This window comes from Plectropomus leopardus, chromosome 16, assembly GCF_008729295.1.
Source record: "Plectropomus leopardus isolate mb chromosome 16, YSFRI_Pleo_2.0, whole genome shotgun sequence".
In the NCBI taxonomy this organism is placed as follows: Eukaryota; Metazoa; Chordata; class Actinopteri; order Perciformes; family Serranidae; genus Plectropomus; species Plectropomus leopardus.
Window position 1 is genome coordinate 23,265,209 of NC_056478.1, and position 19,456 is coordinate 23,284,664.

The window sequence follows — 19,456 nt, forward strand, 5'->3', positions numbered from 1 at the left end:
GGAGTTACTTCCATTTAATTCTAAATTCTAATAAAATTCTAAGGCTATTAAAAATACTGTTCACATGATTTTTTTTTAACATGATATAACATGATATAGGCTAGCTACAACACCAGAATAAATAGACTAGACGGAAATTTAGTATTTGATAATTCAGGATAGAAAATGAAAAATATATTTGCAAAATCAGCAAGTGGTAAGTGCTCAGTGTTTTTTGGACGTAGCTGAAAATATATTTCTGACAAATAACAGGCCACTTATACTTTTCAAAGGACAACGCAAAAAAAAACCGTGGATGTTAATTAAGACAGAACAAATGTCCCATCAGACCCTGAATGCAGCACCGGTGCGGGAGTCATGAATGATGAGCAGAGACATCCAGAGCCACAAATTCACACTAACCCCGCACTATATTTTAGACCATTTTACACTTTATAATACATCATGTTATAAATTCAGTCAACGACCGACTGTAGACTTGTTCAAATCTTAGTCTTTGGCCAGTTAAACCATCATTATAAGAGGTGGCAGACTGTACTGTTATCGGAACATAAACCTATAGGCCTATTTTAAGCAACTAGATTGACACCGAGATATAAATGTGTAACGTGTCATAATTTTATGTGCAGTATCTTTTTAGATATAATAGGCCTACGTCATGTCTTATTTTAAATTTGGATTTTATGTGGATTTTGTTTGTTTTTTCCTGACTCTTGCTCTTTATTTGTAACTCCTGCAGCTGGCTGCATACATGTGATACTTTTTAATTTGTTGTTGTGACTGTTATTAATCTGTTCAGTGTTATTTTTAACCTACATCTATAAACGTAAATAAACAATAACGCTAAAAAAGCTAAATCGAGTTGATGGTTTTAGTTTTAGGATTGTCTTTATGGCATTTTGAAAAAATGATGTTTACTTTTTTATTGTCATAAATTTATACCCTACGTATACATTTATTTTTACTCAGACTTTTCCTGCATGTCTTTTTAACATGGCATAATCTGAAATTATCTAGAGATGCATTCATCAATTTAAAGAAAGGTGATGAAAGAAAAATTAGAGGTCTGCGCTGATGTAAATGAATATCTGCAACGCATCCTCACACTTCGTGAAATATAATCCATAAAATGCAGATGACACTTTCTTAAATAGGCTTCGACGAAAAATTCGAACACGAAAGTGAAATTTATTGCTAACATTAATGTGTTATATGTTTACATTTTAAGAAGTATTGATTTGTTGTAATTTATGTTTGAAAAAAAATCCCTCAATCTTTGTGTTTCTGTGAATGAATTGATTTTCATTCACACTGACGCCTGTCCCATTAGGATTCACCAACCGGAGGTCCTGTATGTGCACCGGCTGATCAGTCAGTGTTGTGTGTAGGTAGCAGCCTGTCTGTCCTGTCCACTAACAGCAGCTGCAGTGTGCAGAGCGCTGCGTGCCTTATTCTCACTGCTGCTGCTGCAGCTCCACGTCCGAGGCTACAACTCCAACCTAATTAAAAACCTCCCTCACAAAACTCCGCATGTGGTTTCCTCCTCCTGCCCTCTCAACAACCGCAATGAAGGAATTTATCCGTTTGTTCTGAAGTCTCACAGAAATGTGGACTTTTTTTCCCCGCGTTGAGTGAAGATCAGGGACCTGTCGAGTCTCACCGGCAACTCCTGCAGCATCCTCAAAGAAAAAAAAAATCACCTTTACTTTTTTTTTTCTTTTCTTCGCTTTAATCTCAGACTGGACATCGACTGACGGCAGAATAAATGGATAATAACGCTGCAAATTCGGAGAAATCGCAACTGATAAACGAGAAGAGTGCGAAAATGTATTCTCTAAAACTGCAAAGGTGGGAACATGTTTCACATGATCGCAGGTGCATGAAAAATAATGCTGCATGTGGGGCAAGTTAGAAATTGAGCATGCAAAAATAACATCATGTCAAGTTAAAGAAAGTGGCCAATCAGAGGGTAGCTGTAGCTGTCTGTGATTTTTGTGGTGAAAATTTTTTTAAAGTGAATATTTTGCATGCAGCCCATCCCGATCTCTGCAGGAACAATCCCGTGTTGTTGTAACGCGTGTGTGTGTGTAACGGTGGGAGCAGTTGTTACCGTGGTGCATGTTAAGCAGGGCTGCCGCTCTTGCGGAGCTGTTTTATGTGAATGAACAAATTCATTTCCATGCTTGGCTTGTTTCTGGACAGCCTGTGACAAATGGCCCCGGGGCCAGTTCACTGAGCAATGCTAAAAACTCATCATCTGTCATTAGGGAGGCAAGAGGCAGCTCCCTGCACGTTCAGAGTGCATGAGGACGGACACAGATAGGAAAGCACCGAGATTATTAACACGGTAAATATATGGATGTGTCTATAGGCTACCTGCACGTGAAAGCAGCACAAATTAATCCATAGCTTTTTTTTTTTCTTTAAATGTAATATAATCTATAATGTTTTTTTAATATGAGAAAATAGTTGGTAAAGACATTCAGAAAAAAAAACACATTAGCATTATTATTAAAAAAAGATTAAACCAGTATTAACATGGCAACTGTCACGTTTCTTGTTCTGTAAATGATAGAAATCGGTCTGATTCATCTGACAGATATAAACCTTGAATGTTATAATAATGAAAGGCTATATAGCTACTAAATATTAAGAGTGAATTTTGGGGCTATAATTACAAAAATATATAATAAAGAAACTATACATAATTTGGGGAAAAAAGTATTTAAAAAAAAGTCGAATAATTAAATAAAGGAGCATGGGCAGGTTTTTCTTTTTATCACCAAATAGTATAGTAAACAATAGTTTATTTTTTAATCTGCACGAAAAACAGATTATAGTGTACCAAATGCATTTTGAAAAAATCCGCAGGACAAAAAAGAAAAAAACAAGATTATACTGCACCAAATATAGTAAATAAATATATATATATATTAATCTGCACGAGAAAAAGATCCTACTGCAAACAATCCTGCATCAGATCGCCCGCAGCTCTGTTTGTTCAACATGAAACCAGTTGCTGCAGAAACACACCTGCTGGTTTTCGGCATCATCCTCAAAACTGATTGATCACATTGGAAATATAAAAACATAAAAAATAAAACATAAACGCGGGGAATTATTTCTTGGTCTTTATATTTTACATTAGCATCACTAGGCCTTATCCATCCATATCAATATGTGCTTTAATCATAGGCTTTGAATTGATCCCTTTGATAAATTCTTTCACACCCCGATATCAGCTGTTTCTCACTTTTTAGAGCCAATCCACCACCTTACAAAGATGTGAGCTGACAGGGAAATTTAACGCTTTATAAGCACGAGAGCAAAGCGGCGGAAAAACCCCGATCGCTTACATCAGGTTGCTGCTGCAGATATTTAGGCCTCTGAAAAATCCCGATCGTTAAGATAAAAAACTCATTTTTAGAAATGACAGAAATTATTAAATTATTACTATTAAGCTTCGGAGGGAGGGGGTTTGTGAGTGTGTGCGCTTATTCCCGCGTGCACGCTTATGTGTGTGTGTGTGTGAGAGAGACAGAGAGAGAGAGAGAGATGTGCATATGGCATCACATTTGGGATTTCATGCACCATTTGCACCCTGTGTGTGTGTGTGTGTGTGTGTGTGTGTGTGTCATCTTTAGTATTTTTTCCCAGCTGGCAGCAAAGTGGTTTAAGGAAGTGACATCACTCACTTTCATGCCCAAAATACTGTATAACTAAGTTAGTTTTAAAGAATAAAGACAGTGATGAGGCTTTCTTTATAAAGAGTCTATATGTGTCTAAGGGACTTCTCACCAGAGCGTGGTGTGACTTTTTCTTTTTTTTTTTTTTAAATTTTGACCCTCCCTAAAGCTTAAAATATTTTTCCTTGAGTTACTGGAGGAAATGTATTGTGTTCCCTTAACCATGAATAACCATATTTCACAGCTTCTGATGAATGGTATAATTTTGGAGATTTTTTTAAAGAAAACACTCCTTTAAAACCTTCTTATGATTGTTGGGGTTCTGAGGGTATTTCAAATAAATACAAAATATGACCATTTACAATTAAATGACAATTAAATAAAAAATTCTAACTAACTACACTTAACCCTTAATTTTGAAGCTCAAAAAGTGGCAGCATTTTTTTGTACCAGTTACATAAAAACTCATCCTAGGTAGAGTTGAGTAAAACAAAGCTGCCACTTTCTATTACAGGTTACCGATTTTTCTTTTTTTTTTTTTATCTAATGGAAAACACAGTTATTTTGAGTCTCTTTAATCAATCCTTTAGTTTTACTTCAGTCATATTTTCAGTTTTTCAAATTTTCTAAACTTACTAATTGATTTCTGTGTCTTTATGATGTTACCCAGCTGTATTTACCAAAGCCTATTTGTTGGATCATTTACTCACTCTGATATTTCTGGCAGCATAATAGGCTGAGGGTTAATGGGTGTCTGTCATTGCTGCTGCAGCTTCCACAGAATACCCCTGATAATAAACCAGTGAACCCAGTCAGGCCTTTCATGGACTTTGGTCACCAGTCTCTGACAACTCATAACTTGAATTGAAGATAGGCTACGTGACTTAATGTTCTGCATTATTTTTCCAAATACATGTTGTTAAAATTAATGCCTATTTGTCAAAACAATTGGAAAAGTATCTTCCTGGGGCAAATCATGTTTAAAATGTGCTCAATCACAGCTTTCCAGAGACAACACTTAAACAATAATATTTTATATATAAATACAACAAAATGTATTGGAATGAATATGTGTGTGTACATATATATTCCAGTAACTTTTATCCGTTCTAACTTTTCAGTATCAATCTATATACATGCTAATATGCTGATATTTAACTGGTATAATGTCTACCGTGCTCACCATCTTTGGCATGTTAGCATGCTAACATTAAATAAGCACTGAACACAAAGGTGCAAAGTTTAGCTGAGGCTGATGGAATGTCATTTGTTATGCAGGTATTATCATAAATCAAAGTATTTGAAAACCTAAAGTACTGACTTGTTGGTGCCAGGGAAAAAGTTGGAGGATCACCAAAATCATCCTCTGGAGACCATGAATGTCAAAAAAATGCCATGCCAAGAAATTTCAGTCTGGAATAGAGTGGTGTATAATGCAAACATGGCTATAAACATGAGTGCTGCTCCAGACTTTCCACCAGGCCACCAGGGTAAGCAGTTACGGCCCCGGCACCCTGAAAACCCACAAAATGTCATTTTGAAACTTAACTTCTTTTATGTATTAAACAAATGCGATGCAGCTTGTTAATAAGTCAGCTTTACAGGTGACGGTATGAAAATATTACTGTTGGACACAGCCACGCTGTTTCCCCGTGTTTTTAAGTTTTTGTGCTTGCAGTACGCTAAAAATCTAATAAGGTGATACTTAAATTTATCGAGGAAACTACCTTGAAAAAGAAAAAAGGAATTGATCTTGTGTTTTTTTTTAAACTTTATATCTAGGTGTTAAGTTTCCTCAAAATTTAGCTGCATTTACTTAATTTTGTGAATTTGTTGCAACTTCAAAATGGCAACTCAAACTACCTTGTTCTTTCTAAGTGTTTGCAACTTAAGTAAACCATGTTAGTCTGACTTAACTAGATCATGACAAAGAGGATTTTGCCAATGATGAAGTGATGAGATCTGCAAGTTCTGTTTTGTTAACATTTTTTAGGAAATACAAATATAATTTTCAACCAGCAGAATACAGATATACACAGTAGCACAGTAAACTTGGATTACTGAAGTCAACGAAACTTAGAAAGACTGATTCAATCAAACTTGTCATTTTTAAGCTGCAGTGACTTCACAAATTAAGTTCATATAACTAAATTTTAAGTAAACCTAACAATTAGATACAAAGTAAACATAAATTAAGACTAATAGTTGTATTTCCTTTAATTTCTTTTTCAAGGCCATAAGTTTCCTAAACTAAAGTAAAATTAACTTGTCAGATTTTACACTGTAGCATCATATAAACAGTAAAGTCTTCTTATCTAACTATCAGCAGGTAAGCGAATGAGGGGATTTTCCAAAATGCTGAACTATTCCTTTAAGAGGAGCTATAAAAGAATCACAAGACAAGACAAGAAATACACATATGCAAATTTGTGTCTTCATAGGATAGCGAAGGCATGACCTGCTCCAGTCCCTGTCTGATGAGCTCTTTGCCTTTGTTGGTTGTGTTAGGTTTAGGCAGGAGGATTAAGGATTTAGGAGGATTGTTTAGGACTAGGGTGAGGATGTCACGGTGAGCCAATCAGAGGCAGAATAGATCTGGTTATGCCTTCATATATTTGTCAGTCTGGGCTAAAATAACAACAACAGTACTAGACTGTCATCATCATCACTTTGACTTGTCTGTTAAAATAACTGAAGCAACACTTATCCCTCAGCTGCAATCCTCTTATCATCCCACAGGCATTGTTATGCCAGTTACATAAAATAGTGCACAGGGCTCTGATACAGCAGACTGCAGCTGTAATTAAATGCCGGATGGTTACTGTTTCAGTTGTTTCAGTGGACAGCTCTTTAGAGGTCTCTTCATGTCAAATCATTTCACAGATCACTAAATATTCCCTCAGGTGTCTGCACTGCTGACGCCGAGTGTCAGCAAACACTGTACACCTGCCCTGCGGGGTATTGACTAACAGATGAGCTTTAATATTTCCAACACATACACAGTGTTGTTATTTTGCCAACCGAGCACTTAAAGCAGCAGTTAATACAAACTTGATGAAACAAGATGATTACTGTAGAAATGATTAAACCACCTTTTGCTTTGTTGCACATTTGAGATTAAATATGAGCCATAACGCAATAAAAAAAACTGGTAAAACTCTTTATTACCTTTTTATTGCTCATCCAAGAGATTTATCCAGCAGTTATATTAGTGTTGGTTGTATTTAAACTGAGCTAATGTGCCAAATGTAGAGCAGAAATCCAAAATTACTTCGTTTACAGTTGTTTTGTTGAATATTTTTGGTCTCAGAAGTAAAACATGAGTCCATAGTTGCAAAACTATGACCAGACATATTACATTTAGCAGGCAGATGCCATTGTCCAAAATGACTGGCAAATTATTTCCACACATACCCAACATCAGGGGCATTTTAAGGTTCAGTAAAAAAAAAAAAAATCATTTGTATCCAAGGTAATCCTGAGCCGATTTTGGGGTACATTGTCACCATTTTCGTTTGTCTTACATTAAGGACATAACATGACGACACAGAGATATCATACGAACCTTTGCACGAGGACACAACCACAAAAAGGAGCCAAAACCACACGTAACACAATATGATAATCTATGTCAAATTCATGTATTCAAATGCCAAAAACAATGCAGTGTGCCTGTGTTTCCAGCATATGTAGCTTTTCAGCTGTCATGGCCTGGCTTGGCTTGGTTTAGTTAGGTTTGGGCTGTGAGCTGTGTGGGAATTTGTATTTCCATAGAGTGGTGAAGGGATGACGTATTTTTGTAAGCCAACCAGGACGTTGGCATCGCACTGGTTCCTTTGTCAAAAACCTTATGGGATTTTTGAATGGGATTTTCGATTATCGCCAAAAATAAGCTCTGTGATGAACATGTTTATGAGACTTACACGTTTTGTTCAGCATGATAATCTTCACAGATGAACACCACCTTTTTTTGTGTTTTGAAGTGTAAATGAAATCGCCAGAAGCAAAAAGCTATTGTTAGGCTATACACGAACTACATCATGGTCACGTTAAACATGATCGAAAGATATTATAAACAGATAAATCTAGTAATCTAGTTATAATCAAGTTCGAGTGCGACTCTGTAAAGCATGGATGTATTTTAAGGAAGTGGGTTTAATGAGTTTAATGAGTTTCAGTGTCCGGTGTGATGACGTCTAATGTCCCCAACAAACACTAGTCCCATTTAGCCACTTGTTAGCAACCGCCTTTTTTAAGATGAGTAAAAACTTACAAGTTCAAAAATTAGGGTTTAAGCGGACTAAACGTCTAAATATCTTTAGCTTGCGTTAACCACAGACCTTATTTAGGGTATTATACCGAAAACCCATTCAAAGAACCCATAGACTTTAAGATGAGGGAACCAGAAGTGCTAAAAGGCTAACAGACTTCCACGTTGTAGGACTCATTACTTCACCACACTGTTACGAAAAGGCTTGTAAGTGTGTCTTAAAATGATCAGGTCTTGTCTCGAGTGATGATGTTTAAACGTATTTTTGCGTATGTTGTTTTTTGGTGTGTATGTTTTTCCTTTACACAGCAGGCAGGTAAAATAAGTTTACTTGATGTAGTTTTCTGCAGAGGTGCAGTAAGAGCCTGTTTCCTGCAGCTCTTCATGTAACATCTCACTGTGGCTGTTCGTGCTTTCACTTTCCTCCCAGTATCAGTGGAAGGAGGAAGGTATATTTATTGAAGAAAAGCCGCAATTATATTGCTGCTAATTCTGTGATAAAACATTTTCATTTCCTATAGATACTTCACAATAAAAGTCCTTTGTTGTTTTGTTATGTAAAAGCTTTAACTACTACTATAATGTGACAGAGTAACGCTTCCACATTTTGGCCATGTTAAGTGTGTGTGTGGTTGTCCTCTGATGTTTTGTACACATAGCCTTCTGCTGTTTCATCTATAGAACAACAATGTGCTCACATTTGAACAATAGTTGCTTCAAGGCTTCAGAGCACTGAAGTGTGTATATGTGTTATATGTATGTAGGTTGTGTGTGTGTTTGCTCTTATGTCCCAGCGGTATAATTGAACAGAATCTGTTTTCCGCTCGGCTGATTCTTTTCAGCGTGGACATCCCCTCAGATATGTGTGTGCATGTGTGTGTGTGTGTGTGTGAGATAAAGGCTAATCATGAAATACTGGCAATCTCCTATGTGAAGTGTGGGGTATAAAGCGTGTGTGTGTGTGTGTGTGTGTGTGTGTGTGTGTGTTGTTATCTCAAGAGAGCCCAAATTAGTTTTTTTCCACCTCATTAGCCACATCATCACAGCCCCCCACCCACTACACATGGTAAGAACAGCAACCTGGATGTGTGTCTGTTGTGTGCCTCTGTGCGTGTGTGTGTGTGTCTGTGTGTGTGTGAGGGAAAATGCAGAAGTCAGCCTTTTTGTTCTGTTCCCATGATTAAAATCCAGCTGGATTGTGCTGCAGTTTATCTGCACATGTGATTCTTAGGTTTAACACTAAGTAGTTGAACCATTAAACACATCCCTAAATAATGCAATTTGATTGAGAACAGTACAGAAGAATCGATCAATAATGCACTAGACGTCAGTCTGAACATTATCAGTATTATCAGTAGTAGTAGTACTAATCATGCACCGCAAAATAAATTACTACCCAACATTTTAAGCCACTATTCCAGACTGAAATATCTCAGCAACCACAGGATTCATCATCATGACTTTTTTTATAGATAGTCATGGTGAGCACTCAATGTATCCTGCTGACGTTTCATCTATAGCAACATCATCAAATCTAAATTATTATGGTGTGAGGAAAAAAAATGGTTTGAGCAATTCTCTTATCAGCAATTGATTATGGTGGTATTTTATTCATGCATGCAAATTGTCATTATTATTCCCAATCATGTTCATCTTTATAACCCAATTGTATTTAAACCCAAATTTTCACTGTTACTTATTTATACAACAAAAATGAACATTGCATTTATCATTGCTTTACTGAAATGTTGCCTGATTCATAATGAAAACCCCCTTCCTTGGAAAATGGTATGATTTGTTTTTTGCACTCAACTATTGCAAGAAATGCAAAAATACTATACTGAACTTTTTCAGGGGCCCATCCATTTCTGTGTGAACTTGGTAAACATTACAGCTGCGTAAACACCAGCATGTTAGCAAGCTGACATTAGCCTTTAGCACAGCCTCACAGAGCTGCCATTGTAGCAGTAGAATATTAGTCTTGTTTTACACTTTTTTTAAATCTGTAAAGAGAATGAAATTTCATGGCTATGAAATGTCTGGTAAGCACTGAATTGAAGAGTTTTATGTCTAAAAGAATCTAGGTATTTCAAGGAAATTTTGGTAATAATACCCCCTGTAATATAGCAATCACAGGGGGTATTTTACTGCAAAACAAGTCCTTTACTTATAATGCTTTAACTACAATGTACTGACAACACTTCTTGTTTTTTACTACAATAGGGTTTTGAATGCACATACTGTTTAACCCTTTAAAATCCAGAGCAACTTCACTTTTCTTGCGCTGCTTCCAGATGCCTTTCACAAGTATTCAAACCAAAAAAAAAAAAAAAAGGAAAAAAAGGCAATCAGCAACATGGTATGAAATGTTCCACAAAATGTAAACTGAAAAGCTAGGAAAAACTTTATTTATAAATGTCATGATTACATATGTAACATTATATTACAGAATGATTATAATTTTTAAGCACTTTTTTGAAGGTCTTTTCTATATTTTTTTACTTCATTGTTAGATTTTTTAATTTCATTTTTTTAGAAACATTTCTTGTACTTTTTATGAATTTCTTGCCAGTTTTGGTGTAATTTCTTCTTTTGTTGCTCATTGACTTCTTCCCAAGTTTTTATAAGAAATCAAGCCAATTTCTAAATGGTTAACCTTGGTTGCAAAGTTTTTTCAGATGATATAAAATAGGACCTTTTTTTATTCCAAGTTAAATTGCTTTGCAGCAGCTGCAATAGCAGGGGAGGTTAGTGCAAATATAAAAGATGTTTCTGTACTTTCAGCAGCATTTTATGACAATATTGTCATGTATAGTTTGGGCCTCTCTGACACTAAAATATAGCAATTAAGTTATGTTGAAACAGTTAACATAGCTAACCGTAATCTCGATGTCTAGAAATGTACTTCACCAGCACATTTACACATTTATAACATCTAAATATTTTTTGACCAGCAAATCACCAAATGTGTATTTACTGGGTACCAGTAAACGAACTGAAATGAATCTCCTGTGTAACAGGTATGTGTTGTGGAAATTCATAAATGGAGAAGGAGAAGGAGGAGTCTGTTTCCACCCAGAGACTCCACCTCACTTTCAGCATTAATCGATATAACCTGTTTCTTCTTCACTGGATGACCGTGTCTCGCCATTCTTCCACTTAACTGAACACTGATTGTAATCCACTTTGTCAGGAGAAAATCTGTTTCCCTAAGTGTAGCACTTCCAAACAATACTGTGCTCTGCAGCAACATTTACTGCAAAAAATCAATCCAGTCAATGCCTTAGATATACTGTATAAACCCAGACTGAGCTTTTCCTCAGAGCGACAGTCATCCACAGACCTTGAAGTCAATAGAGGGGCCCCCAGAACAACAATTTGTACTCATACTTCTGTAGAAACCCATCCAACTTTCCTCTAAAAAAAACGTACCTCACCATGGGTTTTCGATTTTTAACATCTTTGATATTGTTCTGATTGTATAAAGTTTTGTTGATGAAAAAAGACAATGCCTGGAACAGCCCTATACACATAGGAGCTTTTAAAACTGTAAAAATTGAGGGGATGGACATGTCTGTCCTCATTAACACATACCTCCTGTATCCCTGCAGCTCCTTTCCAGATTCCAAAGAGCAATATCCCGATTTTCCCTTCAAGAATGGAGGCATGGCCGGCGCCATCGAGCTGAAGCGACCCGTCGGCGCCCACTGCCATGGTGCCAAAGCCTCGGTGTGTGAGGAGAGCGGGGACAAGCTGCTGGCCAAGAAGAAACTCTACATCGCTTCAGCCGTCTGCCTCGTCTTCATGATTGGCGAGGTCATAGGTAAAAGTTTAGAAAACCTCAGGAATGAAAGAGAAGAAAGTCAGTAGTTTGTATTAATTTCTTACAGAACTGATAAAAAGGACATTATATATATGTGTGTTTTTTTACTTTACTTTATATGGATATGACAAAATTTGTTTCAAAAGAAAACATACAATAGTAAAAACTTTTATATCACGCTGTTATTATGGACACAATTACTACTTCTGATAGAAAAAAACATTTCCTGCAGCTATTGATATAATCATAATAGAAAACTGCATTGCTTAAGTCTTGAGTCGCTGCACATTTCTCTCCAACACAAAAAAAACAACTTTTTTTTATTGCCCGGAGTATAAAATGTTGGCTCACACTCACTGGCTGATTGCCCAGATGTTTATGATGATATAAAAGAATATCACATCTCTTTTACCCGAGGCATTAAAGAGGATCTAAGTATTAATACACATCACGGTTTGTAGCTGTAATAAATTCCGGGTTTTATAAACCTTTAAATGGCTCAGATAGATGTAATTAAAGGCTGAGGGTGTTCTCACAGTTGGTGACACTCTCCAAATCAGCAAGTTTTTAAAGTCAGTTTTCTGGCCTTTAATTGGAAGTATCTGGAGCTTGTGCTAAAATTTACCCAACCCGAGGACGTAACTTAATCCAGTAGTTTGATTTTATATTTTCTTTTAAGACCACTTTAAACAACAGTAAAGTTATGACCTGTCATGCAGAAATTTAGATAAAAGTTCAACAGTTGTTTAGACATTAGTTTGCAGATATAAAGCTTGCCACAGAATGACTTTCAAGGCTAATGGTAGTCATGTTACTTTCTGCATTTCTACAGGAGGTTACCTGGCTCACAGCCTGGCCATCATGACTGATGCAGCCCACCTGCTGACAGATTTTGGCAGCATGATGGTGAGCCTGTTCTCCCTCTGGATCTCCTCCAGACCGCCCACCAAAACCATGAACTTTGGTTGGCACAGATCAGGTCAGGACGACAGATCAGACACCTCTGAGTGGATGGATGGAGCGAGGAAAGAGGAAGATGAATGAATGTTTGGAGGGATGGATGGTTGAACAGTTTATTTATCGCTAAATATAGTATGTTTAAGACTTGACAATGCTGCATCTTCTGTTGCTTTCATTTCCTCATGAAGCTGGCAGGCTTAGAACTGGACCAAAATAAACACCCGCTGCTTTGTCAAGCTATAGCGGAGTAATTGTCCTGAGCAGACACGTCAGCGTCAGCACTGCTGCCATTGTTAGCACTGTTTACGCTACTAGTCGCTTATTGTAATTTAATTGCTATTTACAACATATATTGCACGTCTGTCCGTTTTGGAGGAGGGATCCCTCCTCAGCTGTTCTTCCTGAGGTTTCTTCCATTTTTTTCCCCCGTTACAGAGTTTTTTTGGGGGATGTGAGGGTCTAAGGACAGAGGATGTTGTGTATGCTGTAAGGCCCTCTCAGGCAAACTGTGTTTTGTGATAATGGGCTTTAGAAATAAAATTGACTTGACTTGACTCAAACACCCTATGCTGTGTGCGCGGCTTTAAAAATTGAGAAAACATAATGCAGTACCATGTGTAAACTTCTGTGTGCTGGTGCTCTTTTTTCACCTCTGCCCCTCAGCTTATGTCTGCCATTGGCTGGACAAAGTTGTGCAGTTTGGTGCAAATTGCTTGATGTTAATATTCTGTGTGGAGGTAAATATGTCCACTTCCTGTTGCATCTACATAGAGAAAGTTATCTTTCTGTGAGAAAACAATCTCCCTCATCACTCTTTCTTTTCCACAAAGTGTGTCAGAGCCTCCTTTGTAAGAATCAGCACTTGCTGTAAAATTTGTGAACTTACTGCATTTCTAAAGTAAATGCACAGTAATGAGTTAGTCATAACAATACTCTGCATTCAAATCTGTGAGTGTGAGGTCTAACACAACACAACATCTGGGTCTCTGCTGTGAGTCTGAGTGTCTTGTGAGTCTGACACTACTTGGATGTTGAAGCTCTGCCTCTGAGGGATGTGGTCTCTTATTTAACTTCATGTGTGACTGCGGTGCTCAGACAGAGGTGTGTGCTGAGCATGATGAACTGTGTTACGACATAAAGTGATTAAGATTCCTGCCTCCCCTCTCTTCTGTCCGCAGAGATCCTCGGGGCATTCATCTCAGTCATTTCCATCTGGATCGTTACGGGAGCTCTGGTCTATTTAGCCATCGAGAGGATCGTACGCAACGACTATGAGATTGATGGCCATGTAATGTTAGTCACCTCCGGGTGTGCCGTCATCGTCAATATAATGTGAGTGGTCCTCTGCATAATGGATGTCGACATAGTGCATCATATTGCCATAATGAAGACAAAATTACATTTAAAAGCTTCATGATACCACTAAGAACTCAGCTGTAAAAGTACTCGCCTTCAACAGGTAAATGTTTCTTTTAAACTGAAGCATTTTTTCCCCCGAATTCTTCCTTTCATGGTAAAATGGCATGCTACCAAAATGAGCTCAGCTGAGTGCAAAGTCTATCCATCCAGGTCTCCATCCAAGAAAATAAACAAAACGATACAATTGAATGTTAAAATGGTTAGATCATCACATACATATAATATATTAAACTAAGGATAAATTATTCTGTATTGGTAGCAATGTGTTCCTCCCACCTGCATGATAATGCACTTTTATGAAAAGTTGCTATTCTACTAAAATTAAAAGTGACATAATTCAACATATTTAAACATATAACATCAGGAAAATACAATAAAGTAGTATTTTACAATATTATCTTCAGGTCTGTGTTTAAATCCAGTGGTTGAAAGTAACTAAATATATTTACTCAAGTACAAATTTGAGTTACTTGTATTTTTTTTTAATATTTCCATTTAATGCTACTTTTCTCCAATAACCTGAAACAGGCCATTACGCACAATGAGTTCTTTTATTTTTGTAAGTATATTTTTGATGTTAATATCTGTACTTTTCCAAAACCACCACAAATTCTGTGTCTTGCTTGGATGTAGAGGGAGTGGTGGGGCCCTTTGCATATCTGTGCCACAGGGCCCATTGTCTTATAATGTCTTAAATAAGCATACCTTGTTATTTGCTGCCAACAAATATATCTGTTTGGCAGGAATAGGAAATAATATCATTTTGCGATCAAATTTTAAAATTCCTTGGTAAGAATAGATATTGTTTTTTGTGGGTGACATTCACATTCACTTGTTCAAATCTTTCTCTTGTATTTTTCTATCTCACTGGGGAAAATTTTTTTAAAGCTCAAACATGCGTCTTTATAACACTTCTCGGGAAAATAAAGAGTCACTAATGTCAGTACCTCTTTTTTCCTGTAGCATGGCGTACATCCTTCATCATTCCACCACATTCCACGCCCACGGCAGCGGCTATCACCAGATTGACGAGGGTGGCCAGAGTCCTGTCGCGCACGGCCACTCCCACACGCTTCTCGGTGGCCATAGCAACACAAGTGTCCGCGCCGCCTTCATCCACGTGGTTGGAGACCTGCTCCAGAGCGTTGGCGTCATGGTGGCAGCGACCATCATCTACTTTCGGGTCAGATATAGATCACATTCATGTTAGGGTGAGACTGAAATGTCAGTTTGCTAATACTGGCACATTTAACAAAACTAAATATGATCCAAGCGTCTTTTATGCCGCCGTTTAACCTGGATAATTCTAGCTGATGGTCTAAATACTGTTGCAGGAGCCTTTCTGTCAAATTCATGGGGAGGAAATTGGAATTGTTTTTTAAACATTTTCAGGAGCAAAAATAGTCAGTGTTAACTTTATATTACTAAAAACAATTAGAAGTAAATATTAATGTGTACAGAAGACTGATGTGTACTGGGTCTTGGTTATTACGATGAGTAGATGGGGTTAAATATTTCCTTCATCATGGAAGATGTTCCCTTTTGCTTTTTGCCCGGGGCACTTCAGTGGCTGCTGACTGTGGAAAACACCATCTGATGTCTCTTTACTCGCTCTTTAAAGTCTCCGTAACCTCTTTTTTCTCTCTTTCAGCCCGAGTATAAAGTTGCAGATCCCATTTGTACGTTCCTGTTCTCCGTTTTTGTCCTCTGCACCACCGTCACCATCCTCAGAGACGTCTTTAGGATACTCATGGAAGGTACTTTACTTTAAAAAATACTTGGGGGAGGAGAATGGTGATATTGTTGTGAATCTCACAAGGTTAAAGGTTTTCTGACACAAATTTATAGCAAAATAATTGGTCTGATTGAGGTGCAAATATTTCATTTTCAAACTTCAAGAATCTGTAAGTGCCATTTTGCAGCAACAAAACTACTTACTGATTTGGAAATTTGTGTACTATCTCTTTTGATTTAATAAACTTTAAGAAAAAAAGGAATTGTCATAACTCAAACAGGTATAATCATATGCAAAGTTGAAGCCAGGATGGGTTTATTTAGCTTAGCATAACGACTGAAATAGCTAACCTGCCAACATATCTAATCTCTTGTATGCCGTATTTTTTTTTTTTAAATTATTAAAATTATTATTTTTAAAATAATACAAGGTTGAGCGTGCTTTTTTTTCTGTTTTCTAACTTTTATTTTTTTAGGAAGGTATTTTTTTCTCTATATATACATTTTTAAACAATTTGAAGTTTTTACTGTTAGTTTACTTATATAATTCTGTGTTGTTTGAGTGTGATTTTTTTTCCTTTTTCTTTTGCATTGGATACTTTTGCTTTTTAATACATTATGTACATTTTCCTGATTATACGCACTTACTTTTACTTAAGTAACATTTACATTGCATGACTTTTACTTGTTACAGAGTATTTTCACATTGTGTTATTAGTACTTTCACCTAAGTAAAGGAACTGAATACTTCTTCCACTACTGCATACACATTACCCCAAAAATGTTGCACTATTTCTCTATGATGGCTCATGAGTTGAGGGGTTATTCATGTCCAGCACACAGATTTGTTCTTGCCTGCAGCCGTGAACAAGCTGTCAAGTTTTGACCTTATGTGACAAGGTCAATGTCACATGATGCTGTCATGTTTTTAGCGTACATGGGTGGATTTAAAAACATATTTTTAATGTAATGAAGGTAATAACATCTGTAGATAGCAGGACTAATGTCAAATTACATACACAAACTCTATCTGGGTGATGTGGACTGAAAACTAGCACTGGGATTTTCCTACATAAGCACACAGGCCTCTGTTGTAAACACTCTGTTGGCTGTTTTGACTTTAAAGTTTATGCAGAACAAAGAACAAGGACACAGATGGTGACATCCTGAGGACGTCTTAAGAGTTTTGGGACATTTTTAAAAAATTCACTTTCAGTTCTTTGCACATCACTGACCCCCTCTCCCCAAACGCCCCCTTAATGTGTATAGTAAAATAAAACTCTTTGTGTGCATTAACATACATATAAAAACATGATAGCCAAGCTTTTATTGTCCTCACAAATGTGAAGTCAGTGTCTCCGGACTGTAGCCATGCGAGGCAGAAATCCTTAGACATGTAATGGGAGCTATTGTGTGTAAATTTTGTGACCTGTTGTTTTTCAGGCTCTCCAAAAGGAATCGAGTTTAATTCGGTGAAGGAGGTGCTGCTGTCTGTGAAGGCTGTGAAGTCGATGCACTGTCTGCACCTGTGGGCTCTGACTCTGGGCCAGGCACTGGTCTCTGTACATCTGGCCATCGGTAATGTAACACTGAGACACAAGCATACTATTGAAACACGTTTGGCATTTAAAGATCTAATGATAGAGGGTTGTTTGATTGTTGTAAAGATTGTAAAATCAAATTTATGCTTCACGGTAACATGGGTGCAGATATATCATGTACAAAGGAGATAAAATTAGACCGCACTGGCACTGGTAACTGAACAGGTGCGACCTGACAGATCTGATCAACAGGGCGAGCACAGACTATCCCCATGCTCCAGCATAAAGAGGGATATAATGATGATTTATAAATGGAAAAAATGTCAATCTCAGCTTCAGTGAATCTGTATGCTATGGAAGTGACAAGGCAGCGGATAAAGTGTGAGTGAACCACAAAATGTGCTATTATCTGTCAGCTGTGACAGCGTTCATTCTGCACGTTATCCAGTGTGAGCATAATGTCATGCAGACTGCATTTAATTACAGTCTCCACTGGCACCACGTACTTGTCATGCTTTGCATAAGTGAAGAGTTCAGCGGTGGAATGTAGATTTACTGAGTACTGTACTAAGTACGAAATTTGCAGTACCTGTACTTTAGTTTTGTCTTTTTGTTGCACTACATGTCTGACAGTTTTAGTTACTCTACAAATTAAGATTTTTGCACACAAAACATACAAAGAGCTTAGAATATATATATATATATATATATATATATATATATATTTGTTTCAACTACCCAACAGTTTTTAGAAGTACAACTGAAGTAATCAGTACGTTAATTGGTCGACTAAATAAAAACAATCAGCAACTACTTTTTAAATTAAATTTTAATGAAAACATATATTTATGTTGTTTATAAATGTAGGAAAAAAATCTGCTTTTTTCCCCTCAATAATTTCAATAATTGTAAACAATTTCGAATTTGGAGAAACACTGGAGGTGTCACTTTGGGCTCTGGGTATAAGCCATTAAATCAAAAAAAAAAAACAACAAAGTTTTCACTATGTTAACAAACCAAACAATCAACTGATTAATGGAGAAAATAATGAGCTGTTTCATGCAAAATGAGAATAATTATAAATTGATGGTTCAAAATGAGCTCTACCTCAACCAACGACAACAGTAAAATCCTACTGTTACATTAATGCACAATCATAATAATCTAATGGTATAATAGTATATATACGTATATGTGTACAGCAATCATATAAGACATTCTCTGATTATACTAACATTGATGAACTTTTTATTGCAGTATGTTAACATTCAATGGAGCATTTTCAGTGTTGTATTTGCCCTTTTTTTCAACAAAGGCATAATAAAGAAATTAGAGAGAAGAATATCAAACAGACTCACTGTGTTGTTTTCTTCTTTCTTTCTTGATATCAGAGGAGGGTGCTGACGCTCAGTCTGTGCTGCAGGAGGCCACTGATCTGCTCCACACCAAGTTTGGTTTCCACAGCATCACCATCCAGGTGGAGCTCTACTCCGAGGACATGAGCCACTGCTCGCACTGCCAGGACCCCAGTGACTGACACTGGGGGAGACGGGACCCCCACAGGATCACGGAGCGGCTCAGGCATTAGTTTTCATTCTCTCTGGGTGAGCTGGAGCGGTGAGAGCTGTATTCACTGATGCAACTTCCTGTTACAGGAGCAGAAAGAGTTTTTGGTAGATTTGTTGTGTTTGTCATCAAGTCACAAGACAGTGAAATCATCCATGTGTTGGCGGTAGAGTGCTGATGCTGGAGCTCCATGCTAACGTGGAAGTCTTCCCATAAAGTCCCTCTTCCAAATAAAAGGGAGTCCTCAAGTTTGCATTGAGCTTTTACCAAATACTGGGTCAATTTCACAAGTCGAATTGGGCTGAAACTGGAGTGCTAAATTGCCGGCTTGTAAATGAATCTATCAAGAATTTTAAAAAGTGTAGCCCTGAGGAAATTTGACCTGAAAAATATGCAACAGAGCCGTAAGACCTCTTCCACCTCACAAACTTCTTGTCAACCTGAGATTGTATTACAG

At 37.1% G+C, this 19,456-nt stretch overlaps 1 protein-coding gene across 1 annotated transcript; it reads left to right on the top strand.

The window, feature by feature from the left end:
• The first annotated feature begins 1,765 nt into the window (after positions 1-1,765).
• Positions 1,766-18,970, top strand: slc30a2 (solute carrier family 30 member 2). The gene is made up of 8 exons (XM_042503967.1): positions 1,766-1,848; positions 11,568-11,779; positions 12,612-12,758; positions 13,918-14,071; positions 15,122-15,341; positions 15,810-15,915; positions 17,336-17,470; positions 18,825-18,970. Exons 1-8 carry the CDS (start codon positions 1,766-1,768, stop codon positions 18,968-18,970), a joined length of 1,203 nt encoding a protein of 400 aa, XP_042359901.1.
• The last annotated feature ends 486 nt before the right edge of the window (positions 18,971-19,456 follow it).

Coding starts and splice junctions, on each gene's coding strand:
- slc30a2 (XM_042503967.1), top strand. CDS start 1,766: ATGGATAATAACGCTGCAAATTCGGAGAAATCGCAACTGATAAACGAG. Junction 1,849..11,567: donor TATTCTCTAAAACTGCAAAG/GTGGGAACATGT, acceptor GTATCCCTGCAG/CTCCTTTCCAGATTCCAAAG. Junction 15,342..15,809: donor CGACCATCATCTACTTTCGG/GTCAGATATAGA, acceptor TCTCTCTTTCAG/CCCGAGTATAAAGTTGCAGA.